Source organism: Lithobates pipiens, unplaced genomic scaffold, assembly GCF_037356315.1.
Source record: "Lithobates pipiens isolate NorthernLeopardFrog02 unplaced genomic scaffold, aLitPip1_a1.2 Scaffold_28, whole genome shotgun sequence".
Classification (NCBI taxonomy): Eukaryota; Metazoa; Chordata; class Amphibia; order Anura; family Ranidae; genus Lithobates; species Lithobates pipiens.
In genome coordinates, this window is record NW_027507789.1 from 52,103,032 (window position 1) to 52,123,939 (window position 20,908).

The 20,908-nt window shown below is 43.6% G+C and overlaps 1 protein-coding gene across 1 annotated transcript in view; it reads right to left on the reverse strand.

Moving 5' to 3' along the window:
* Nucleotides 1-560: 560 nt before the first annotated feature.
* LOC143935396 (lysosomal protective protein-like) overlaps nt 561-20,908 on the reverse strand; it is a 75,164-nt gene continuing 54,816 nt past the window's right edge. Inside the window, exons 12-15 of the mRNA XM_077459231.1 lie at nt 15,934-16,006; nt 14,430-14,519; nt 3,883-3,984; nt 561-1,079 (exon numbers count right to left, since the gene is read on the reverse strand). Of these exons, the coding sequence (XP_077315357.1) occupies nt 996-1,079; nt 3,883-3,984; nt 14,430-14,519; nt 15,934-16,006 (349 nt within the window). The 3' untranslated portion in view covers nt 561-995. The remainder of the gene's footprint in view (nt 1,080-3,882; nt 3,985-14,429; nt 14,520-15,933; nt 16,007-20,908) is intronic.

Consider the following 20,908-nt stretch of genomic DNA (forward strand, 5'->3'; position numbering starts at 1 on the left):
CACCCTAAAATAGGATGTGTCTTAAAGAATATGTCAACCTAAAACGTCATATTCCTGATGTGTGCCTACTGTACCATGTACTTTGAGTGAAATAACTGGTGTCCCTGCCAGTTCCTCTGCTTTCCTATTAAAAACTCACCACACTAGGCATAAGAGCACAGCATGATCAGTTATCTAGCAGGGTTGGGAATTCAGCCTGCTCTTCTCCAGTTATCACTCTTGTGCTGACACGCCATCCCTGCACAGCCACTCACTGGGAAGACTAGTGTCCTGCTGCTTCTCCTCCCCCACCTCTAAGATCCTAAAGCAGCTGAGAGCAGAGGGTTTGTGATTACTTATAAAAAGGGTGGAAAAAATATTTATAATTTTTTTAATTTATATACACATTTCTTTTTTGGTGAGGGTTTACGTATACTTTAAATTACATTAATGAAAGCTACAGTAATGAAAGTATTAAAAAGGATTATTGAGATTACATGAGTATGTTAAATTGTTTATATGAACCTAACCGCAAAAATCCCACATAAACTTTACCTAGATAAAATACCAGCACACATTAGTATCTATCCAGCAAAAGGCATTTATTATTGCAGATGTTATCATTCTGAAAAACAACTCATCTAAAGGACACTAAGAAAAAAGTAAACTGCTCTGATTGGTAACACAATGGGGGTTATTTACTAAAGGAAAGTCCACTTTGCACTGCAAGTGCACTTGGATGTAAAGTCGCTGTAGATCCGAGGGGCACATGCAAGGAAAATGAAAAACTGCATTTTAGCTTGCACATGATTGGATGATAAAATCAGCAGAGCTTCCATTAATTTCAAATCTACCCCTTAGATTTACAGCAACTGCACTTCCAAGTGCACTTGCAGGGCAAAGTGGATTTGCCTTTTGTAAATAACCCCCAATGTGTAGCAAACAGATGCCGCAGAGAATTTTACAAGAATCTAGTTGATAAAGGTTTGAAAGTTCGCGTCACAGATGGCCATGTCCTAGAAGGACTCATTATTGATGAAATGTTGGAATAATATGAAAGCTTCTTTGGGTTTGTCTGATGCTACCATATGGCCAGCTCCCTACAAAAAAAAACAAAAGGTAAATCATTATTAGTCAATTGTAAGTTAGAGGAACAGGAAATTAAGACTAGCACTGCCTGTTCAGGCTACTAATCATCCATAAATGTTCATACCATTATCAGATCCAACGTTTGGACACTTGAGCCAGACTTCCAAATTATGTGGGGGATAATCAATGTGGCCTTAAAAAAATCTCATATACACAAGGAGATCTGGTCATGTAAACGGATTTTCAATTCTGCCCGTTATCAGATATTTTTTGGATGGAAGACTTTGCTTTAACCAACACAAGGAAAGGTTTTTGGTGGGTTAGGTTGTTTAGACCTTACTTGTTTGGCAAATGGCCTTTAGACAACAATAAGCAAAGGGATCTATGATTAGATGATTATCAGGCAGCAGAGAGGTAATAGTGCTGTGAAGTTGGTTAATAACATGTTGCTTATTAAACAATTGACAGAAAAAGGTGATACCTATTCCTTTTGAGAATTCCTTTTGGGTTATACCAAAATTATTTCATTCTTAACACAGCACAAAGCAAGAGAATTGTCCCCATGTGGAAACACGGAGAAGGGAATGGAGGTGTAGTCAAGTTCCAACAATTCGTTTTCTAAGGCAGGGGACAAATTAAATTGCATAATTTGACTGGGTACTATGACCAACAGTGAAGATTGCCCTGAATGGCACAACCCTGGACGAAAGGGCACATGACAGGGTAGGCGGATAGAAGACGAAAGAACGGAGATGTATAGGGCCTGGTAAAAGATTGAAGTGGCGTCACAAAAGGGGTGGACCAAATCTGGAAGACCAAGTACCAAAGGACATTGTCCCACCCTCTCTCCCCCTTTTTGTGTAGAATTTGTTAGAGCTTGCTGCAATGATGGTTGGTTAGTAGGAAGAGTTTCACACCAACCACAGGTCCTCCACAGTGCCAAAAATCACTTCTAAGGTTATATTGGGTGACAATCCACCATATAAACTATGCTTGAGTTTCATGGGAGTTGAAGAAACCTGCCTGGATTTTGTCATTGTGGTATGTATCTACCCAGCTGGTGTATGGTGTAGCTGACCAATGGATCCTAATCTTGGATGTGCTGTCAAGGACCTGCTTCCTTGGATGTATGGTTTTTGGTTTGATGTTGTTTGTTAGTTTTGGGATCTTAATGGTTATATATCAACATTGGTACATGCTCACTTCTTGTATTTCATGTATTAAAGCTATTATCAAGAAATATTCCAAACTAAAAAAAAACTGTGTTTGGGGTCACTTATGGTTAAAATGCAGTGGACTTCATATTTTTGGTACCCAGCTTTCTTTCAGTATTCAGCCATACCTGAAAAAAGTTAGTATAGGCTAAACAGTATAAAAGAAGGAAAATAAAAAATGACACAAGAGGTTCACTTAGTGTGGATGAGTAATGGCCCAAGAAAGACAACTGTGGGAGTGTGAACAGTTCAAAAGTGTTCATGTAAGAAGAAATAGTCATTATGCATTAACAATCTTGATACACTTGTGGCAGCACCTCAGAACAGACTGAAGAATTCTATGTAAGAATAAGAAAGGAACACCAGAGGGCGCCTAAGTGTACCATTATTAAAGTGGTTGTAAACCCTCCCCCACAACTTTGTCCCATGTAAATTAGCATAAAAAAACCCGAATGAACACTGCTTATAGATATCTCCTTACTTGCTTAGTATTGTTGTAATCCTTTTTGTTCTATGGAATGAAGTCACTGAGCATGCCCAGATCTCCCCTGAATTACGGCACACTCTCTATGTGCTTATCTATCTGTTATCAGGACTTCCTACGGCACAACATTGAACTCCCAGGAGACTTCAGAATCATTCAGAGCTTCCTCCTACACACCATGTGACCATGTGACATCACATGCAGTATAAACTTGGCCATTACTGCAGTCTTATCAGCTGAAGCTGATAAGACTGACAAAGGGAAACATTAGACATCGGCACAAGTAAATACTATGAAATAAAACAAGTCAGCTATGAACAGGGAAGCAGGGTTGCCATAGAATCGTTGGATTGAGAAGGAGGCTTGGTTAACCTGGTCCAGGCCCGCACTCCACTGAGATCCCTGGCTTACTGGTTCCTGGTTCTGAGCCTTCTTCCTGGTTTCTTCCATTGGGCCAGTGGCGGTGAGACTGTTTCCTGGAATTTAGTGATCTTCCATCCATCCACATCATTAATGTATTTCTAATGCTACACTTGGGCACTGTCTGGTGTTCCTTTCTATGACTTTGGTAAGCATGGCAGAAAGTGCGTTAAAAATGTGAAAAGACTACTAGAGAAACAAAGTGATCCATTTGTTAAAATTTTGCTGTGCGAATGTGTCTGCATTCACACAGTTGTAGCAATTAATCCCTGTAATGTGTGACATTTGTGTTTGCTTTGATTTGATTTGAGGACAGCTTTACCTAGTGGCCATAATGCGGTATTTTCCTAAAATACCTCAATCAGGAAAATACCTCATTATGGCCACTAGTTAGAGCTGACAATCATTGAAATTTATAATTTTAGGCACATTATGAGGATAATTTGCAGTGAATGCTGAGACATTTGCACAGTGATTTTTTTTATTTTTATTTTTTATAAACAGACCCCAAAGTGTTAGATAGAGACACAGGCTGTACCAAACATAAGTAAGAAAACTGTGGTCAAAGAAAAGCTATGTAATTAATGTCCTACAGAAAGAATGTGTAATGTTTAGTGTCCTAATTAGTGGAGGGCAAGGACATTTTATGTTTTGCTGCTTGATCAAAGGAAATAACAAAAGCAAGTGATACAGTACCTTCACAGTCAAAAGGGTAAGATTGGCGTATTGCTTTATAAATCCTGCAATCTGTAGATGACCCTCTTCTTTATACAGCCATACCCTGTACTGTTCCTGCAACTATAAAAAATGAAATTCCAGTGTATAAAATAGGAATAGGATATAATATGATGAAAATATTACTTAATAGCAGGACCATTTGATATGTATTTATTGATACCAGTTTTGTAAAATATCAAGTTATTCAATGCCTCATATTAAAGCCAGAGGCCATATATCACAGAGTTCCAAGGTGAGCTAGAAATGAAAAGATGGCAAATCATTTCTTGTGTGATCCAGAAATCCAGTTTTAAAGTTTTCTACATCTCCTAACACCAACCAAAAGCTCTGAACATAACCCTAACATTTGTCCTTAAAGTGGTTGTAAACCCTTACAAACCACTTTGACCTACAGGTAAGCCTAGATTAAGGCTTACCTGTAGGTCCAAGAAATATTTCCTAAACCTACACGGTTTAGGAGATATTTACTAAAAGACAGTCACAGCTGTCTACGGCGCATGCCACTGCTAGGAGTGACGTAATCGCTGCTCCGGCGCTGTGGGTGGCCGGAGCAGCGATACCCGGAAGAAGATGGATGCGCCGGACTACAGGGGACAGCGGTGACATTGCTGGCTCCTGTGTGAGGTAAGTGACACATAATGGGCTACTATGCGATGCATAGTAGCCCATTATGCTTTACCTTTACCTTTGCAGGGAGACAAATGGGTTTACTTCCTCTTTTAAGTAAACCTATCATAAGAGGACCATGGAAGCAGCTACTAATTATGCCTAATGTAATTCCAAAGTCCTGATATGTATACTCAGGGCTTTTTTTTCTCAGAGAACACATGCAGGTACTCCCTCCTTCCGAGTCACCCCTTGTCTCTGCCTCCTACCCACTTCCGAGCACTGTTCTTTGGTTCCACCCCCTAACCACCTCCAAGTTCTGCACCTTTTACAAAATACAGAAGAAAATTTAATTTTGTCAAGCTACAGTGACTTGAAAAAGTATTCATACCATTGAAATTTTCCACATTTTGTTTGTCATGTTATAACCAAAAACTTAGATGTAGGACCCTGAAGTCTAGGCAGGGTTGCTCCTAAATTTACCTGCCAGGTATAGTTGCCTTGGCCAATTATTAGGGATCAATTGATTTCACCCAAGTCTAGAATTGCTGCACTTCTCTCTTCTGTTGCTGGGTGGCCGGGTAACTTGGTGACATTAGATAGGACAAGGGCAATGCAAGGACAGATTAGTAGTATATGGGGTGTCTCAACCAATGGTCAGAGGTTTTCTTGGGCCCCTTAGCCTGCTGGGAGAACCTATAAATTTGGGTTGAGTCAGGTGATCGGGGTTCTGTGCCACCTGGACGGCGATCTGGGTGGATGTGTTGTTGTTGGCTGCCTGGGCTGCTAGGCCGGAGTTTGGGCCTATCCCAGGCACATTTGGCTGCTAGGCTGTCTGAGGGCCTATCCAGGAGCAAGAGAGCAGCTTAAGGTTGAGACTGCAGCTTGCAGTCCAACCAGAAGTGACGGTTCTACCAGAAGGAGAACCTGTCATGGTCGGAGGTGGGGGGAAGCTGTTGCCACTAAGGAATCAACCAAAAACATTAATGTATTTTATTGGGATTTTATGTGATAGACCAACACAGAGTGGCACATAATTGTGAAGTGGAAGGGAAATGATAAATGTTTTTCAACATTTTTTACAAATAGAATATCTGAAAAGTGTGGCGTGCATTTGTATTCAGCCCCCTTTACTCTGATATCCCTAACTAAAATCTAGTGGAACCAATTGCCTTCAGAAGTCACCTAATTAGTAAATAGAGTCCACCTGTGTGTAATTTATTCTCAGTATAAATACAGCCATTCTATGAAGCCCTCAGAGGTTTGTTAGAGCACCTTAGTGAACAAACAGCTTCATGAAGGCCAAGGAACATGCCAGACAGGTCAGGGATAATTTTAAAGCAGGGTTAGGTTATAAAAAAAATATCCCAAGCTATGAACACCTTATGGAGCAATGTTCAATCAGTCATTTGAAAATGGAAAGAGTATGGCACAACTGCAAACCTACCAAGACATGGCCATCTAAACTGACAGTCCAGGCAAGGAGAGCATTAATCAGAGAAGCTGCCAAGAGGCCCGTGGTAACTCTGGAGAAGCTGCAGAGATCCACAGCTCAGGTAGGAGAATCTGTCCACAGGACAACTATTAGTCGTGCACTCCACAAATCTGGCCTTTATGAAAGAGTGGCAAGAAAAAAGCCATTGTTGAAAGAAAGCCATAAGAAGTCCCTTTTGCAGTTTGTGAGAAGCCATGAGGGGGACACAGCCAGCATGTGGCAGAAGAACACACCATCCCCACCATGAAACACCACCATGTTTCACGGTGGGGATGGTGTGTTCAGGGTGATGCGCAGTGTTAGTTTTCCGCCACACATAGCGTTTTGCTTTTAGGCCAAAAAGTAAAATTTCGGTTTCAGTGTCGCCAAAGTGACACTGTAATGCTCTGGGGGAGATCAAGATATTTCGTTTTGTTATACTTTAATTGCTTATACAGTGATGATCACTGTATAAACAATCTGTGTTTAATCACCTGAGCTCCAGAATGTTTTACCCCCTTCATGACCAGAGCATGTTTTGCTATTCAGCACTGCGCTACTTTAATTGGTAATTGCTCATTTATGTAATTTTTTTCACACAAATAGAGCTTTCTCTTGGTGGTATTTGATCACCACTGGGATTTCAATTATTTTGTGACTGCTATGAACCAAATTTTCGATGATCCTAACCGCTGCACTACCGCTGTAGCAAAATTGCACAATTACGGCAGGGTTACAGAGTTGCAGAGTACACAACTGAATTTCGACGTTGGATTTTAGATACCAATTGGAATCCAGCAGCACAAAAGAGTTAGTTCCGTCAAAGACTCTCAGAACAAGTAAAAGATGAGTAGAATGTCCTGATGACCTTGAAGCTTTTATTAAATGTATTCAAATTGATCAGAGACTTACTGAAAGGAAAAAAGAGAGACTGGGGATCCCAGGCAGTAATGGTGGCATGTGTTTTTCTACTACTCAGTATACAGAGAACTTATGTCTTTATTGTGGAGACTCTGGACATTACGCAGTTAATTGTCCCAATAAATTTAAAAGAACAACTGCGGCAATGGATGTTACAGTATCTGAACAAATAAACTCAATTTCTCAGTCTGTCTCTCCTTTGATTCAGGAAGCAAGTAAAGTTAATTTTTATCAACTCATTTAGTTATCCCTTTAAGGCTGATCATTGAAAGCGATGAAATACCTTGCTCTGCTATGTTGGACTCTGGGGCCGGGGGGAAACTTCATCGACATTGAATTTGCCTAAATTAATAACATTCAAATAAGAAATAAACTCGACCCCATTGATATGAAAACTGGGGATGGCTCACCTTTGTCTTCAGGATCTGTTACCCACAAAACCATACTGCTTAAACTCCTAATTGAGACTGACCATCAGGAGACTATCAGCTTTCAGCTGATCGCATCACCCAAGTTCCCTATCATCCTGGGCATTCCATGGTTCTCTATCCATAATCCCTCCATCAACTGGGAGACACTTGTTTAAACTTTACATCTAACCATGACAAAGAACATTGCAAACAATCTTTACAAGCAATTTTGGCAACTACCCAGTCATACGACAAGCTACCTCCACTGAATCTTGATTTTCGGGACAGTGGCGTAATTAGAACCTTCAGGGCCCCGGTGCAAAAAATTATGGAGGGCCCCCCTGACCTCCGGGCCAGGGCCCTTCCCACTGATCTCAGGGGCAGCAGGACCTGGATAGAAGGGGGAACAAATCCCCTCCATTTTCCTCATGCAGCCACTGAATGCCTATCAGAGGGAGTGGAGGAGAAGCAGAATTTTAGTGGCTGCAGGAGAAAAATGGAGGGGGATTTGTTCCTCTAAATGCCCCTCCCATCCAGGTGGTCAGGGGCAACATGTGTGCTATTGCAATTGTAACCCCTGTAGTTACGCCCCTGGGATGAGTGGGTGGCAGCGGTGTTGGTGGGGGATGGGATCAGTGACGGTTGGGGAGGGATAGGATCAGTGTCATCGGTGGTGGGGGGTGGGATGCGTGGCAGCGGCGAGGGAGAGATGGGATGAGTGGCAGCGGTGGGGGGGATGGGATCAGTGGCAGCAGTGGTGGTTGGGTAGGGATGGGATCAGTGACAACGGTGGTGGTGGAGGGATGGGATAAGTGGCAGCGGTGAGGGGGATGGGATCAGTGGCAAGGGTTGTGGTGGGGGGTGGGATCAGTGGTAGGGGGGATTGAATGGGATGAGTGGCAGAGGTGGTGGGGAATGGGATCAGTGCCACGGTGGGTGGGATTGAGTGGTGGGGAGGGGAATGGTATCAGTGGCAAGGATGGGGTCAGTGGCAGTAGTGGTCATGGTGGATCAGTGGCAGCAGTGGCAGTAGTGGTGGTGGTGGTGGCATAAGGGTATCAGTGGCAGTAGTGGTGGTGGTATCAGTGGCAGTAGTGGTGGTGGTATCAGGGTATCAGTGGCAGCAGTGGTGGTGGTATCCATGGCAGTAGTGGTGGTGGTGGTGTGGGTGGTATCAGTGGCAGTAGTGGTGGTGTGGGGGGATCAGTGGCAGTAGTGGTGGTGTGGGGGGATCAGTACAGTAGTGGTGGTGTGGGGGGATCAGTACAGTAGTGGTGGTGTGGGGGGATCAGTACAGTAGTGGTGGTGTGGGGATCAGTGGCAGTAGTGGTGGTGTGGGGGGATCAGTACAGTAGTGGTGGTGTGGGGATCAGTGGCAGTAATGGTGTGGGGGGGATCAGTGCAGTAGTGGTGGTGGTGTGGGGGTATCAGTGCAGTAGTGGGGGTGGTGTGGGGGTATCAGTGCAGTAGTGGGGGTGGTGTGGGGGTATCAGTGCAGTAGTGGGGGGTGTGGGGGTATCAGTGCAGTAGTGGGGGTGGTGTGGGGGTATCAGTGCAGTAGTGGGGGTGGTGGGGGGTATCAGTGCAGTAGTGGTGGTGGTGTGGGGGTATCAGTGCAGTAGTGGTGGTGGTGTGGGGGTATCAGTACAGTAGTGGGGGTGGTGTGGGGGTATCAGTGCAGTAGTGGTGGTGGTGTGGGGGTATCAGTGCAGTAGTGGGGGTGGTGTGGGGGTATCAGTGCAGTAGTGGTGGTGGTGGTGTGGGGGTATCAGTGCAGTAGTGGGGGTGGTGTGGGGGTATCAGTGCAGTAGTGGGTGTGGTGTGGGGGATCAGTGCAGTAGTGGGTGTGGTGTGGGGGATCAGTGCAGTAGTGGTGGTGGTGTGGGGGTATCAGTGCAGTAGTGGGGGTGGTGTGGGGGTATCAGTGCAGTAGTGGTGGTGGTGTGGGGGTATCAGTGCAGTAGTGGGTATGGTGTGGGTGATCAGTGCAGTAGTGGGTGTGGTGTGGGGGATCAGTGCAGTAGTGGTGGTGGTGTGGGGGTATCAGTGCAGTAGTGGGGGTGGTATGGGGGTATCAGTGCAGTAGTGGTGGTGTGGGGATCAGTGGCAGTTTTGATATTGAGGGATGGGTGCCACTCACTTGCAGATCACTCTGTTCCCCTTCCTTGCTGGGTCTTGCTTGGATAAGCAGTAGTACTGAGCAGAGGGGATGGGCGGGGCCTGTGAGTGCAGGCAGGGCCAAAGAAGATGGGCGGAGTGGGCGGGGACTGTGCCCGTGAGTTCAGGCAGCAAGTATGGGTGGAGAGGATGGGCGAAGTGGGCGGGGACTGTGCCCCTAAGTGTGGGATGAGAGGATGGGTGGAGAGGATGGGCGGAGCCTTGCAGTGTGCCCTTGAATGCGATCGGTAAGGATGGGCGGATCGGCAGGAGAGGATGGGCGGAGTGGACTCCCCGTGAATGACTGTACACCGTAAGTGTACTGTACTTTCTCCCAGGCGGCGGCGGGCCCCCCTACAGTGGCGGAACCAGAGGGCCCAGTCGCCAATGCCACTGGTGCGACCCTGGTAATTCCGCCACTGTTTCGGGATGTTTGTGATAAAAAGAACACAGATCAGCTGCCTCCTCATCACTCTTATGATTATCCCATTGAAATTCTTCCAGGAGCAGAAATACCATTTGGTCTCCTTTATTCTTTATCAGAATCTGTACTGAAGGTGCTCAGGGAGTGGATTAATGAGAATCTAGAGAAGGGTTTTATCAGACACTCAAGCTCTTCTGCTGGGGATGCCTTATTCTTCATGGAGAAAAAGGACTCCACCCTGCGTCCATGTATTGACTACAGATATTTAAACAGGATCACAATTAGGAATCGCTTCATGCCACCCTTTTGCCATAGGCTCTCTAATGTGGCTCCCTAGCCGCCTTCGGCCTCCGATTTTGTGTCCTACCCTGTCTCATTCCCTAGTGGTCTGGGATTGAGTACGACATCGCAAACCTCTATCATCCCTGCATACTCCACTAACTCCCATATTCTTTAACCCTGAGTTCTTTCCTGGAATGACTCCAATGTTATTCCTATGGTGGCTCAACAAAGGGCTTCTTAGGATAGGAGACTACCTTAATTGGGATCAACCACGCTTGTTGCAATATTTTGAAGACACATTTCAGACGCCCTCCGGCAATCATAGATATAATCAGTTTATTTCTTTTGTACGATCTAAACTTAACCTGTTAGATGGACCCCTTATAATTACAAATTTTGAACTATCTTGTCAAAAGAAGGGACTCTTACAGGGAAGGATATCTACAATATATACTACCCTTACTTACCAGAATGATAAGCTCCCTTACATGACTCAATAGGAACGGGACTTGAATACCATGTGGGAATTATATGATTGGCAAGATATTGACTATGCTTTATCCCAAATATCTATAAATACCACATTAATTGAAGCAAATTACAAAACACTTCTACGTTGGTATTCGGCCCCGTCCAGAGTCGCAAAGATGCACCTGTCTGCATCACCCACCTGCTTTAGATGTTGTGGCCAGATGGGTACAATGTTTCATGTTTGGTGGCAGTGCCCTGTAGTCACTAGATTTTGGATTTCTATATTTAACCTAGTATACTCTGTGACGGAGGTATATATACGTAGATCCCAGAACCAGCGCTTTTTCAAAAGTTTTCTGATGAGGTCCCCCAAAGAAAATCGACAAAGCAAATTACATATATATTTTTGGCAGCTAGAATAACTATTGCTAAATATTGGAAGCAGTGGTTGGTTCCCCTTGACCACGTGAAGAATAAACTTAACTGGATCATGGTTAATGATAGACTTACCTGTATCCTTCACAATTCTACTAAGAAATTAGATGCAACATGGGATCCATGGATACGTTATTTATCTATGCCTTGAAACACTTCTGGCTTGACCCTCTTCCTTCCTCTCTCTTTCTTCTTTCCTCCTTTTCTCTCTCTCTGTTTTCCCTTTTCTTGATCTATTTCCTTTTTTTTCTTTTTTTCTTTTCTTTAGATTTTTACTAACTTGGTCATTGTTGCGAACTACAGAATGCTTTGACAGAACATATATCCCTAGGCCGACGTGATCCTAGTGGAAATGTACACAGGGGTTCCCACTCTTTGATCTCTTCCCCCCCCCTTTTCTTCTCTATTCCTTACAACATATTTCTTTCTCCCTGTGAAAGTCACTTCTAATGTTATAAGTTAAAGTAGCTTGATGGGACAATCTGCAGCCGGTCCTTAGTTGATCAGAGATGTATTTCTTGATTTTACAGTGAACAACTTAAGTTTTTTTATTTTATGTTATGGTTATGTTAATTGGCACTCACACCAAATACATTTCATGTTGAGATTGCTCTGTCTCTTATTCAATGATGTTATGTTCATGATCACTTGAAAGAGAGACACTCACTGAGGGTGCTCAATTTTCACTTCTGTTTTTGTCACGGTTTATCTATTGTGCCTTAAATAACTTTGCTACTTCAGTACAAATATTGAAAAGTAAGCAATTAAGAATCGCTATCCACGCCCACTGATTCCAGAAATGCTTGGGAGACTCCGCTCTGCCAAGTTCTTTACCAAATTAGATTTACGGGGCGCACACAACCTTGTCTGCATTTGTCCCAGAGATGGATGGAAAACTGCTTTCAGAACCAGATTTTGAGACTTTGGTCATGACCTTTGGACTTTGCAACTTTTCAGCATTTCATTAATGATGCTTTTCGAGATTTTCTGGATCAGTTTGTAATAGCATATTTGGATGATATTCTCATTTTCTCGGATAATTTGGAAGAACAGCGCAAGCATGTCTGTATTGTTTTTGAGAGATTAAGGCAAATCAACTTTAAATTAAACTAGAGAAATGCGAGTTTGAAGAAACTCAGATCCAGTTCTTGGGATACATAAGTTCTTCTGAAGTGGTAAGCATGGATCCTGATAAGATCGAAGCAGTGGTGGATTGGCTTGTCCCTAGGAATTTTAAGGAGATACAGCGATTTGTTGGATTTGTCAACTTTTACAGATTTATAAGATTTATAAGGAATTTCTCCAAAGTAATTGCTCCAATTACACAGCTGACAAAGAAAGGGATGCTCTTTTTGTGGACACCTGAGGCTCTCTTCACTTCTGTACCAACACTGATACATCCAGATCCAGAACTACCTTTCTTCGTAGAAGTTGATGCTTCTAATTCTGCTGTGGGAGCTATCCTTTCTCAGCGAATTGGATAAAAAATGCAGCTTCATCCTTGTGCTTATTTCTCTCAACTAATGTCTTCAGCCGAGAATAATTTCGACATTGGAAACAAGGAGCTGCTGGCAATTAAGAAAGCATTTTCTGAGTGGAGGCATCTGCTGGCTAAGCACCCTGTAACTGTTCTCACTGATCATAGAAATGTAGAATTTATTAATTCTGCTAAAAGGTTGCCATCTAGACAAGCACGTTGGACCCTATTCTTTTCCAAGTTCAATTTTGTTATCTCATACCACCCTGGGTCAAGGAATGGTAAGGCTGATGCCCTATCATAGAGGTTGTCTGGGCCTCTCCAGGAAAGCCACTCTAAATGTAAGATCCAGCCTCAAAAATACTTTCTAGGAGCCACGAGTTCAAAGACATTTCTTAATCTTCTCAAGAAGGGGTATGAGAATGAACCACTTCCTAATAATCCTCCTAAGGACATTAACCTCAAGTACAACAAAGGTTTACAGACTCAAGCGCATTGCCTCTATGTACTTGAGTCAGTTTGGGTAGAAAACCTCAGGTTGGTTCACGACTCTAAACTTGCTGGTCATTTTGAAGTTTCTAAGACAGAAAAACACCTTTTGGTGGCCTGGATACAAGAAAGATGTCAAGAGATAGTTACTTCAACCACTGCCTGTTCCATCAAGACCATGGGGGTCAATGTATTTTGTGGTCGATCTTCCTCTTTCAAAAGGGATGACCACCACCCTGGTATGTTGAACATCTCACTAAGATGGCTCATTTTTTCCAGTTAAGGGGATACCCTCTGCTGAACATACTGCAGAGGTAATGCTTCGAGAAGTTTTTAAACTACATGGAATTCCTGATGATTTGGTGTCTGACAGGTGAGTACAATTTACCTCAAAATTTTGGAGACAATTTTGCTCAGATTTGGGTGTAACAATTAATCTGTCCTCAGCTTTTCATCTGCAGTTTAATGGTCAGACTGTGAGAACCAATCAAACTCTGGAGCAATACCTTAGATGTTTTCACGTAGGTGACAAAGTTTGGTTATCTACCAAAAATTTGAAGATTCAGGTTCCATGTGCGAAGTTGGGTCAAAAGTTTGTGGGACCTTTTGAGATTTCTTCTCAAATGAAACCGGTCACTTTTTGCCTAAAACTTCCTGACAACATGAAGATTCACCCTATTTTTCATATATCGCTACTCAAACCGTTTCATGAAAATCCTTTTTCTGGAAGAATTCATCCTCTTCCTCCAGCTGTTGAGGTACACTGTGAAAAATAATCTGTGGTGGGAAAAATTCTTCACTCCAGAATCTCTAAGAACAAATTGCAATATCTGGTTCAATGGGAATGATATGGGCCAGAAGAAAAATTTTGGGAGCCTGAAGAGAATGTTGATGTGCCTAAATTAACAAGGGAATTCCACCAGAGGTTTCCTCAGAAACCTGGCCCATCAGCCAGGGTGACCTGTGTGAAGATCTGCTCCGCTGCTATAGCTACTGGCCTCCGAGCCTGACTCCAGACCGTGACACAGACTTCTGGACAGGTATGTAAAATGCAGTTTTCCTTACAGGTTGATTCTTATGTGATTTTATAGACCCCCTTACTGGGTCACGCTAATCTACTAGAAACTTTATTTTAGTGTTATTTTCCCTCATTTCTGTTCTGCCTGAAACTTGCCAAATAAACAAGAAATGGGGAGAATTTCTTCACTTCCTGTTCTGCCTAGACCCTTATAAAGACAGGAAGTGAGGATAAAGCTCCCAAATGGGACTATAGAAAGCAATGAAAAGTTATCAAGAGATCTAATTGTTCTCTACTATATTCATAATTTAACACTAAACAGTAGACACAAATACACTTACCTCTTGTTTGAGGGAATGCACAAACCATTCAATACCTAGAAAGTTGCATGCCATGTCTGTATCTCCACTGTATACAAAAATACGGTAGCCCTACAGAGAAGGAAAATCCATAAATTTAGCTTACAATAGAAACACATGCAGGCTTATATATTAACACCACAGGTCGTATATGTGTGGCATTGGGCTTTAATGATGTATTGCACATATATACATACAGCTGGCATTACTGTTTTGTGCTGGAAGCATGCTCACTCGGCACCCCCAGCATTGTGAAATTCGAAAAAAAAGCCTGTGTCTTAGGATAAGAGGGAGGTGAAGCCTCCATTAACGTACATGTAATATCCCTCCCCCATTGTGCTTAGCTGGTTAGTGGGCATGGCGGAGGGGGGAGGGATTGGGCTGTCATTTTCCTCTGTTTATCACATGGGTGACTCTATAGTCACATAGACTGCTCAGATGTGATAGGAAATGCTTAGCATAGGAACTCACTGAAAGCTGAGGATAACCATCACATCTGCAAAATCCCAAGCTGAATTGGGGACATGGGCAGAAGATGGAGAGAATAGTAGGATCAATCAGGTTTTTTTCAGAATACAGAATACGAATCTCGTAGTGACGTAGTAAGTATGAACAGAATGTAATACAGCATTTATCAATAGTTTTTTATAATGTGGGTTTAGTGACACTTTAAGGCTAGCTGCTTGACTGAGGTTGAAAAAGGGCAGGACCAGATAATATTCCTAGGAAGGCAGAAGGAATGAATCTATACCTGTGTATGAAGTGACCTATGTTTGATTGGCATCTGGTTAAATGTATAAGGCCTATTTAGAATCATGAACATAGTAAATATATTTGGCTGCAATGACTACAACATTGCCTAATTGTCTACATTTTGCCAGCACTGTAATGGACAGTACCACTCATAAAATAAATTTTTCATTATTCAGCTGCATTCAATACAATTAACATTTGGAAAAAAATTTTTTTTTACTCACCTCTTTAGGTCTGTTGCTAGGGGGTCCCTCGTAATCTGCCTCTTCCTCTCCACGGTGCCTGACGTCATTTTCCTCGGCGCCCATACTTGCTAGTGCTCCTGAGAGAGCCACGCCGCCCAGCACCAACAGAGAGAGAGCCACACTGCCCAGCGCCACCAGAGAGAGCCACGCTGCCCAGCACTACCAGAGAGAGAAACACTGAGCCACTACCAGGGTACAGACTTGCTACACTACTGACCAGAGTCGGCCCCGAGGAACCCAGCCAGAGGGATCACTGCTGTAGTTTCACTGGGTCTGGTAAGAGAGCCTGTTGGTCATTATCCATTACTTATCCTAAGGACTGTACTACGTCTGTAGTCTCTGACCAGGATAATATGATAATGACATTGTCGAAAAGGGGCGGTGCATGGGTGACCCTAAAATGATGCCCCCCCTGAAAAAAAATCTGCGGACGCCCATGATCACACCACATGGTTGGCGTGCAATGAACATTTCAGATATGGGGTTACCTTGTTTAGGAGTTCCAAATACTGAGCTCGTACATTCGTCAACTCTCTGATGTAAGTAACAAACACATTTTCACTGTAAGAAAACAGAAACCAGGTTATTACTCTGCTGTGTTCCAGAGCCTACAGAGAATTTTCTTCTTCAGAAAAGCCTCACATACACATTCGGGCAAGAGGTGGCTTAGCCTTGGTCTTACAGCCTCCCTGTCTGCTCATCCACATGTAAACATGACCAGCCGACCATGTTAGTACACATCGCCCTGCGAAAATTATACCAACTGTTGCATTTGGAATCAAACTTGAGCCATTTAAAAGTGCATGGGTCCACACCAGGGGCAGACTGACCATTCGGCCACTCGGGCACTGCCCGAGGGCTCCAGGCCACTAGGGGACCCCATCAGGGTTGCCAGCCTCAGTAAAACCAGGGACAGTATGTTAGAATCTGTGTTTTTTTTTATATCTGTCTCTGAAATGTCCCTTACCGACATCCTTTTGGTCTAAAAATCCCAAGATTATAGCTGTCCCACCTCTCCAGTACCTTCTCAGCCATTCGAAACATATCTGTGTATACTGTGTGATTGTATACTGTGTGGCCCCATCATTTCTGATTACCTGGGGGCCCCATAATCTCCTATTGACCGGGGGCCCCATGAGTTGTCAGTCTGCCCCTGGTCCACACCATTAAGCTGCTTTGGTGCAATGTGAAAAAAATAATATTTACTGTGTTTTTACATTTTTTGAGAGTGGGCTTTTATACATTTAATGTAGTTTCGTTTATGTAGTGTTTTTTCTCTTTTTGTGTTTTTGATTATTTGTATACTGTCACTTTAAATGTATTTACTGTTTTTACTGTGTTTTCATTTTAGTTCTATGGACAAAATATAATAAATAATTTGGGCACAACAACAATCTGGGAAAGTTGAAAGGAGCTTCCATAGCCCTTGGGAACCATTTAAAGCTCACTGCATTCTTAAAGTACACTATATTACCAAAAGTATTGGGACACCTGCCTTTTCATGTACATGATCTTTAATGGCATCCCAGTCTTAGTCTGTAGGGTTCAATATTGAGTTGGTCCACCCTTTGCAGCTATAACAGCTTCAACTCTTCTGGGAAGGCTGTCCACAAGGACAAGTGTGTCTATGGGACCATTCTTCCGGAAAAGCATTTGTGATTTCAGGCACTGATGTGTATGGGAAGGCCTGACTTGCAGTCTCTGCTCTAATTCATCCCAAAGGCGTTCCATCCGGTTAAGGTCAGGACTCTGTGCAGGCCAGTCAAGTTCCTCCACCCCAAAACTCGTTCATCCATGTCTTTATGGACCTTAATTTGTGCACTGGTTTGCAGTCCTGTTAGAGCAGGAAGGGGCCATCCCCAAACTGCCACAAAGTTGGGAGCATGAAATTGTCCAGAATGTCTTGGTATGCTGATGCCTTATAAATTTCTTTCACTACAACTAAGGGGCCAAGCGAGTGAGCGAGTTTGTGGTGGAGAAACTTGACTGGCCTGAACAGAGTCCTGACCTCAACCCGATAGAACACCTTTGCGATGAATTAGATCGGAGACTGTGAGCCAAGCCTTCTCATCCACATGAGTGCCTGACCTCACAAATGCGTTTCTGGAAGAATGGTCAAACATTCCCATAGACACACTCCTAAACCTTGTGGACAGCCTTACCAGAAGAGTTGAAGCTGTTATAGCTGAAAAGGGTGGGCCAACTCAACATTGAACCCTACGGACAAAAAATGGGATTCCATTAAAATTCATGTGTGTGTAACGGCAGGTGTCACAATACTTTTGGTAATATAGTGCACTTCAAAGATGCATTGGGCTTTAAATGATTCCCAAGGGCTATGGATAGGCTATTACCAAATATAGTGTATATGTAAAATGAATCACTACAATCTCATATAAGCTTTAACATGGTAATGTCATTTCAAAATCAATGTTCGATCATTTTAAATCTTTCATTAAAATGACACCTGGTGATCTAGTCATGTAGGCCCTTCTCCTTGTAATGAGGTGACAACCTTGTCTTCCAATTGTGCTTTTGTGTTTTCTTCTCACGTGGGCCTCAATGGAGACTAAAATATCTCTTTCAACAGATTACGCAGACTGGGCTCATTCTTGCCACATTCAAAAAACCTGCCTTGAGAAATAACATGCAGCCATTGCTGGAGTGCATGCAGAAAATGTCTGCAAAACGGTTGCATGAAATCAGCAGGAAAAAACTTGAAAACATAATTTTATGTTAAAAATTGGTATTGATTATTATATAAATCATTTTTGCAAAGTAAATGTCATTTAGTTAGTGTTTACAAGTGCTCCAAAGCAGTGGTCATCAACCATGTCCTCAGGACGCTCAGGGCCAGGTTTTATGTATTACCTTGGGGAGATGTAGACTAGAATACGGCAATCACTGTGCAGCAAATTATATCACCTGTCATGTATTTCAGTTATCTTGCAAACCTGGCCTGTTAGTGGGCCCTAAGGACAAGTTTAATGACCACTGCTCCAAAGAAAAACTGTACAAGCTCCTTAGGCGTAATGGTCCAGGAAAGGAAATGTGTCTAGTCCTTTTTGTCAAAGCCTAGGTTCTTGTTGCCCTCTTAGGACCATGGGAAAACAAGAGAAGGGTGCACCCACCTAGCGCCAGAGTTTCTGAGGAAGAGATTCTCCCTCGAAATGCGTCAGCCAAGCCACTTACAGACGCCACCTGGTCTCCTTGCGCCATTTGGTCCTGGAGGAGATTTTTCTTAACTTTGCTTTGATATGCGTGTACACAGCATGCATTTGTGAGTATTATTTGTGTCGTTTTTTTTTTTTATCCTTTAACCGCTTGCCGACCACCCACTGCAGTTGTACTGCGGTAACATGGCTCAGCTGCACGAAAATCCGTCATGTTACGTTGCTTCTTTTTGTGGCCACTAGGGGCACACATGTGCCTGCTGCTTGCACCCAGAGCCGATGCGAGTACCCGGAGGTCCCGATGATCACCGGGCTCCCGCGATCGCTCCTGACATGGAGATCCCGGTTCTCTAAGGGGAAAAGAGACAAATCGTGTGTTCATACAAAGTATGAATACCGATCTATCTTCTCCCCTAGCAAGTCCCATCCCCCCTTCAGTTAGAACACGTAGCAGGGAACACAGTTAACCCCTTGATCGCTCCCCTAGTGTTAACCTCTTCCCTGCCAGTGAAATTTTTACAGTAATCAATGCATTTTATACTACTGATCGATGTATAAATGCCAATGGTCACAAAATTGTGTAAAAATTGTCCCCCATGATGTCGCAGTCATGATAAAATTCGCAGATCGCCCCCATTACTGGTAAAAAAAAAATAGGATTTTTATATACAGCTTACCTGTAAAATCCTTTTCTTGAGAAGTACATCACGGGACACAGGAGCTTCATTACATAGTGGTTATATAGGCACCTCTGGTGATTGGACACTGGATAACCCCCAATTAAGGAGAATTCCTCCCCTATATAACCCCTCCCATATGGGAGGCACCTCAGTTTTGTAGCAAAGCAATAAGAAACCACGCAAAACCCAAGAGGGGCGGGAGCCCTGTGTCCCGTGATGTACTTCTCAAGAAAAGGATTTTACAGGTAAGCTATATATAAAAATCCTATTTTCTTGATCATACATCACGGGACACAGGAGCTTTCTTTACATAGTGGGATGTCCCAAAGCAATGCTCAGTTTGAGGGGAGGGAGACACAGATCAGAATTATAGACTGCCGTGGACCGGAGGATCTAAACTGCAGCCTGCAATACACTGCGCCCAAAGGCGATATCCTCTTGCCCTCTGACATCCACCTGATTAAATCTGGTGAATGTGTGGACTGATGACCAAGTTGCAGCCTTACAGATCTGAGCTAGGGAGGCCTGGTGATGCACTGCCCAAGAAGCACTTACAGCCCTCGTTGAGTGCGCTTTCACTTGAAAAGGAGGGATCTTCCCCTTTACACTATAGGCCTGAGAAATAACCTGTCTAATCCACCTTGAGAGAGTGGATTTTGACGCCGCTTGGCCCTTCCTAGGGCTTTCCAGCAAAATAAATAAGCAATCAGTTTTTCTTATCTGGGCAATTGCCTGAATATAAATACTGATTGCCCTTACCACATCTAAAGTGTGCAAAGATTCTTCTTCTGCGGACTGTGGGTCCGGAAAAAAGGATGGTAGGATTACATCTTGAAATGGAAACCTGAAACCACCTTAGGCAGAAAGGACCTGTTGGGACGCATGACCACCCGGTCCTTATGAATAATTAGATAAGGTTCCTTGCTGGAGAGAGCTGCTAGTTCTGACACTCTTCTAGCCGAGGATATGGCTACCAAGAAAACCAATTTTTTAGTCAAAAGAACTAATGAAGCCAGATGCAAAGGTTCAAATGGTTGCCCCTGCAAAGCCGAGAGAACCAAATTCAAATCCCATGGGCATACCGGAGGTTTGACTGGCGGCCTTATCCGCATAGCCCCCTGGATGAAAGCCCGCACCAGGGAATGCGATGCAAGTGGCTTCTGGAAAAATACTGACAAGGCAGAAATCTGCACCTTGATAGTGCTTACGGCCAAATTAATTTCTAGCCCTGACTGGAGGAAGGCCAAGATCCTGCTAGTGACATACTTTCTAGGATGCCATCCCCTGGGTTCACACCAGGAAACATATGCCTTCCAGATTTTGTAGTATATAAGCCTGGAGGCCGGCTTTCTGGCATTGACCAGAGTAGAAAGGACTGGCCCCGAAAGCCCACGATCCCTCAGAATGTGGGTCTCAGCAGCCAAACCGTCAAATTCAGACTATGTAAAGCAGGATGGTAAATTTGACCCTGTGAGAGTAGATCTGGCCGGAGAGGGAGGATCCACGGCCTGCCTACTGCCAACTTCATGATCTCTGCGTACCACGGTTGCCTGGGCCAAGCCGAGGCCACCAAAAGAACCGACTTTGATTCCCTCTTGACACTTCCCAGG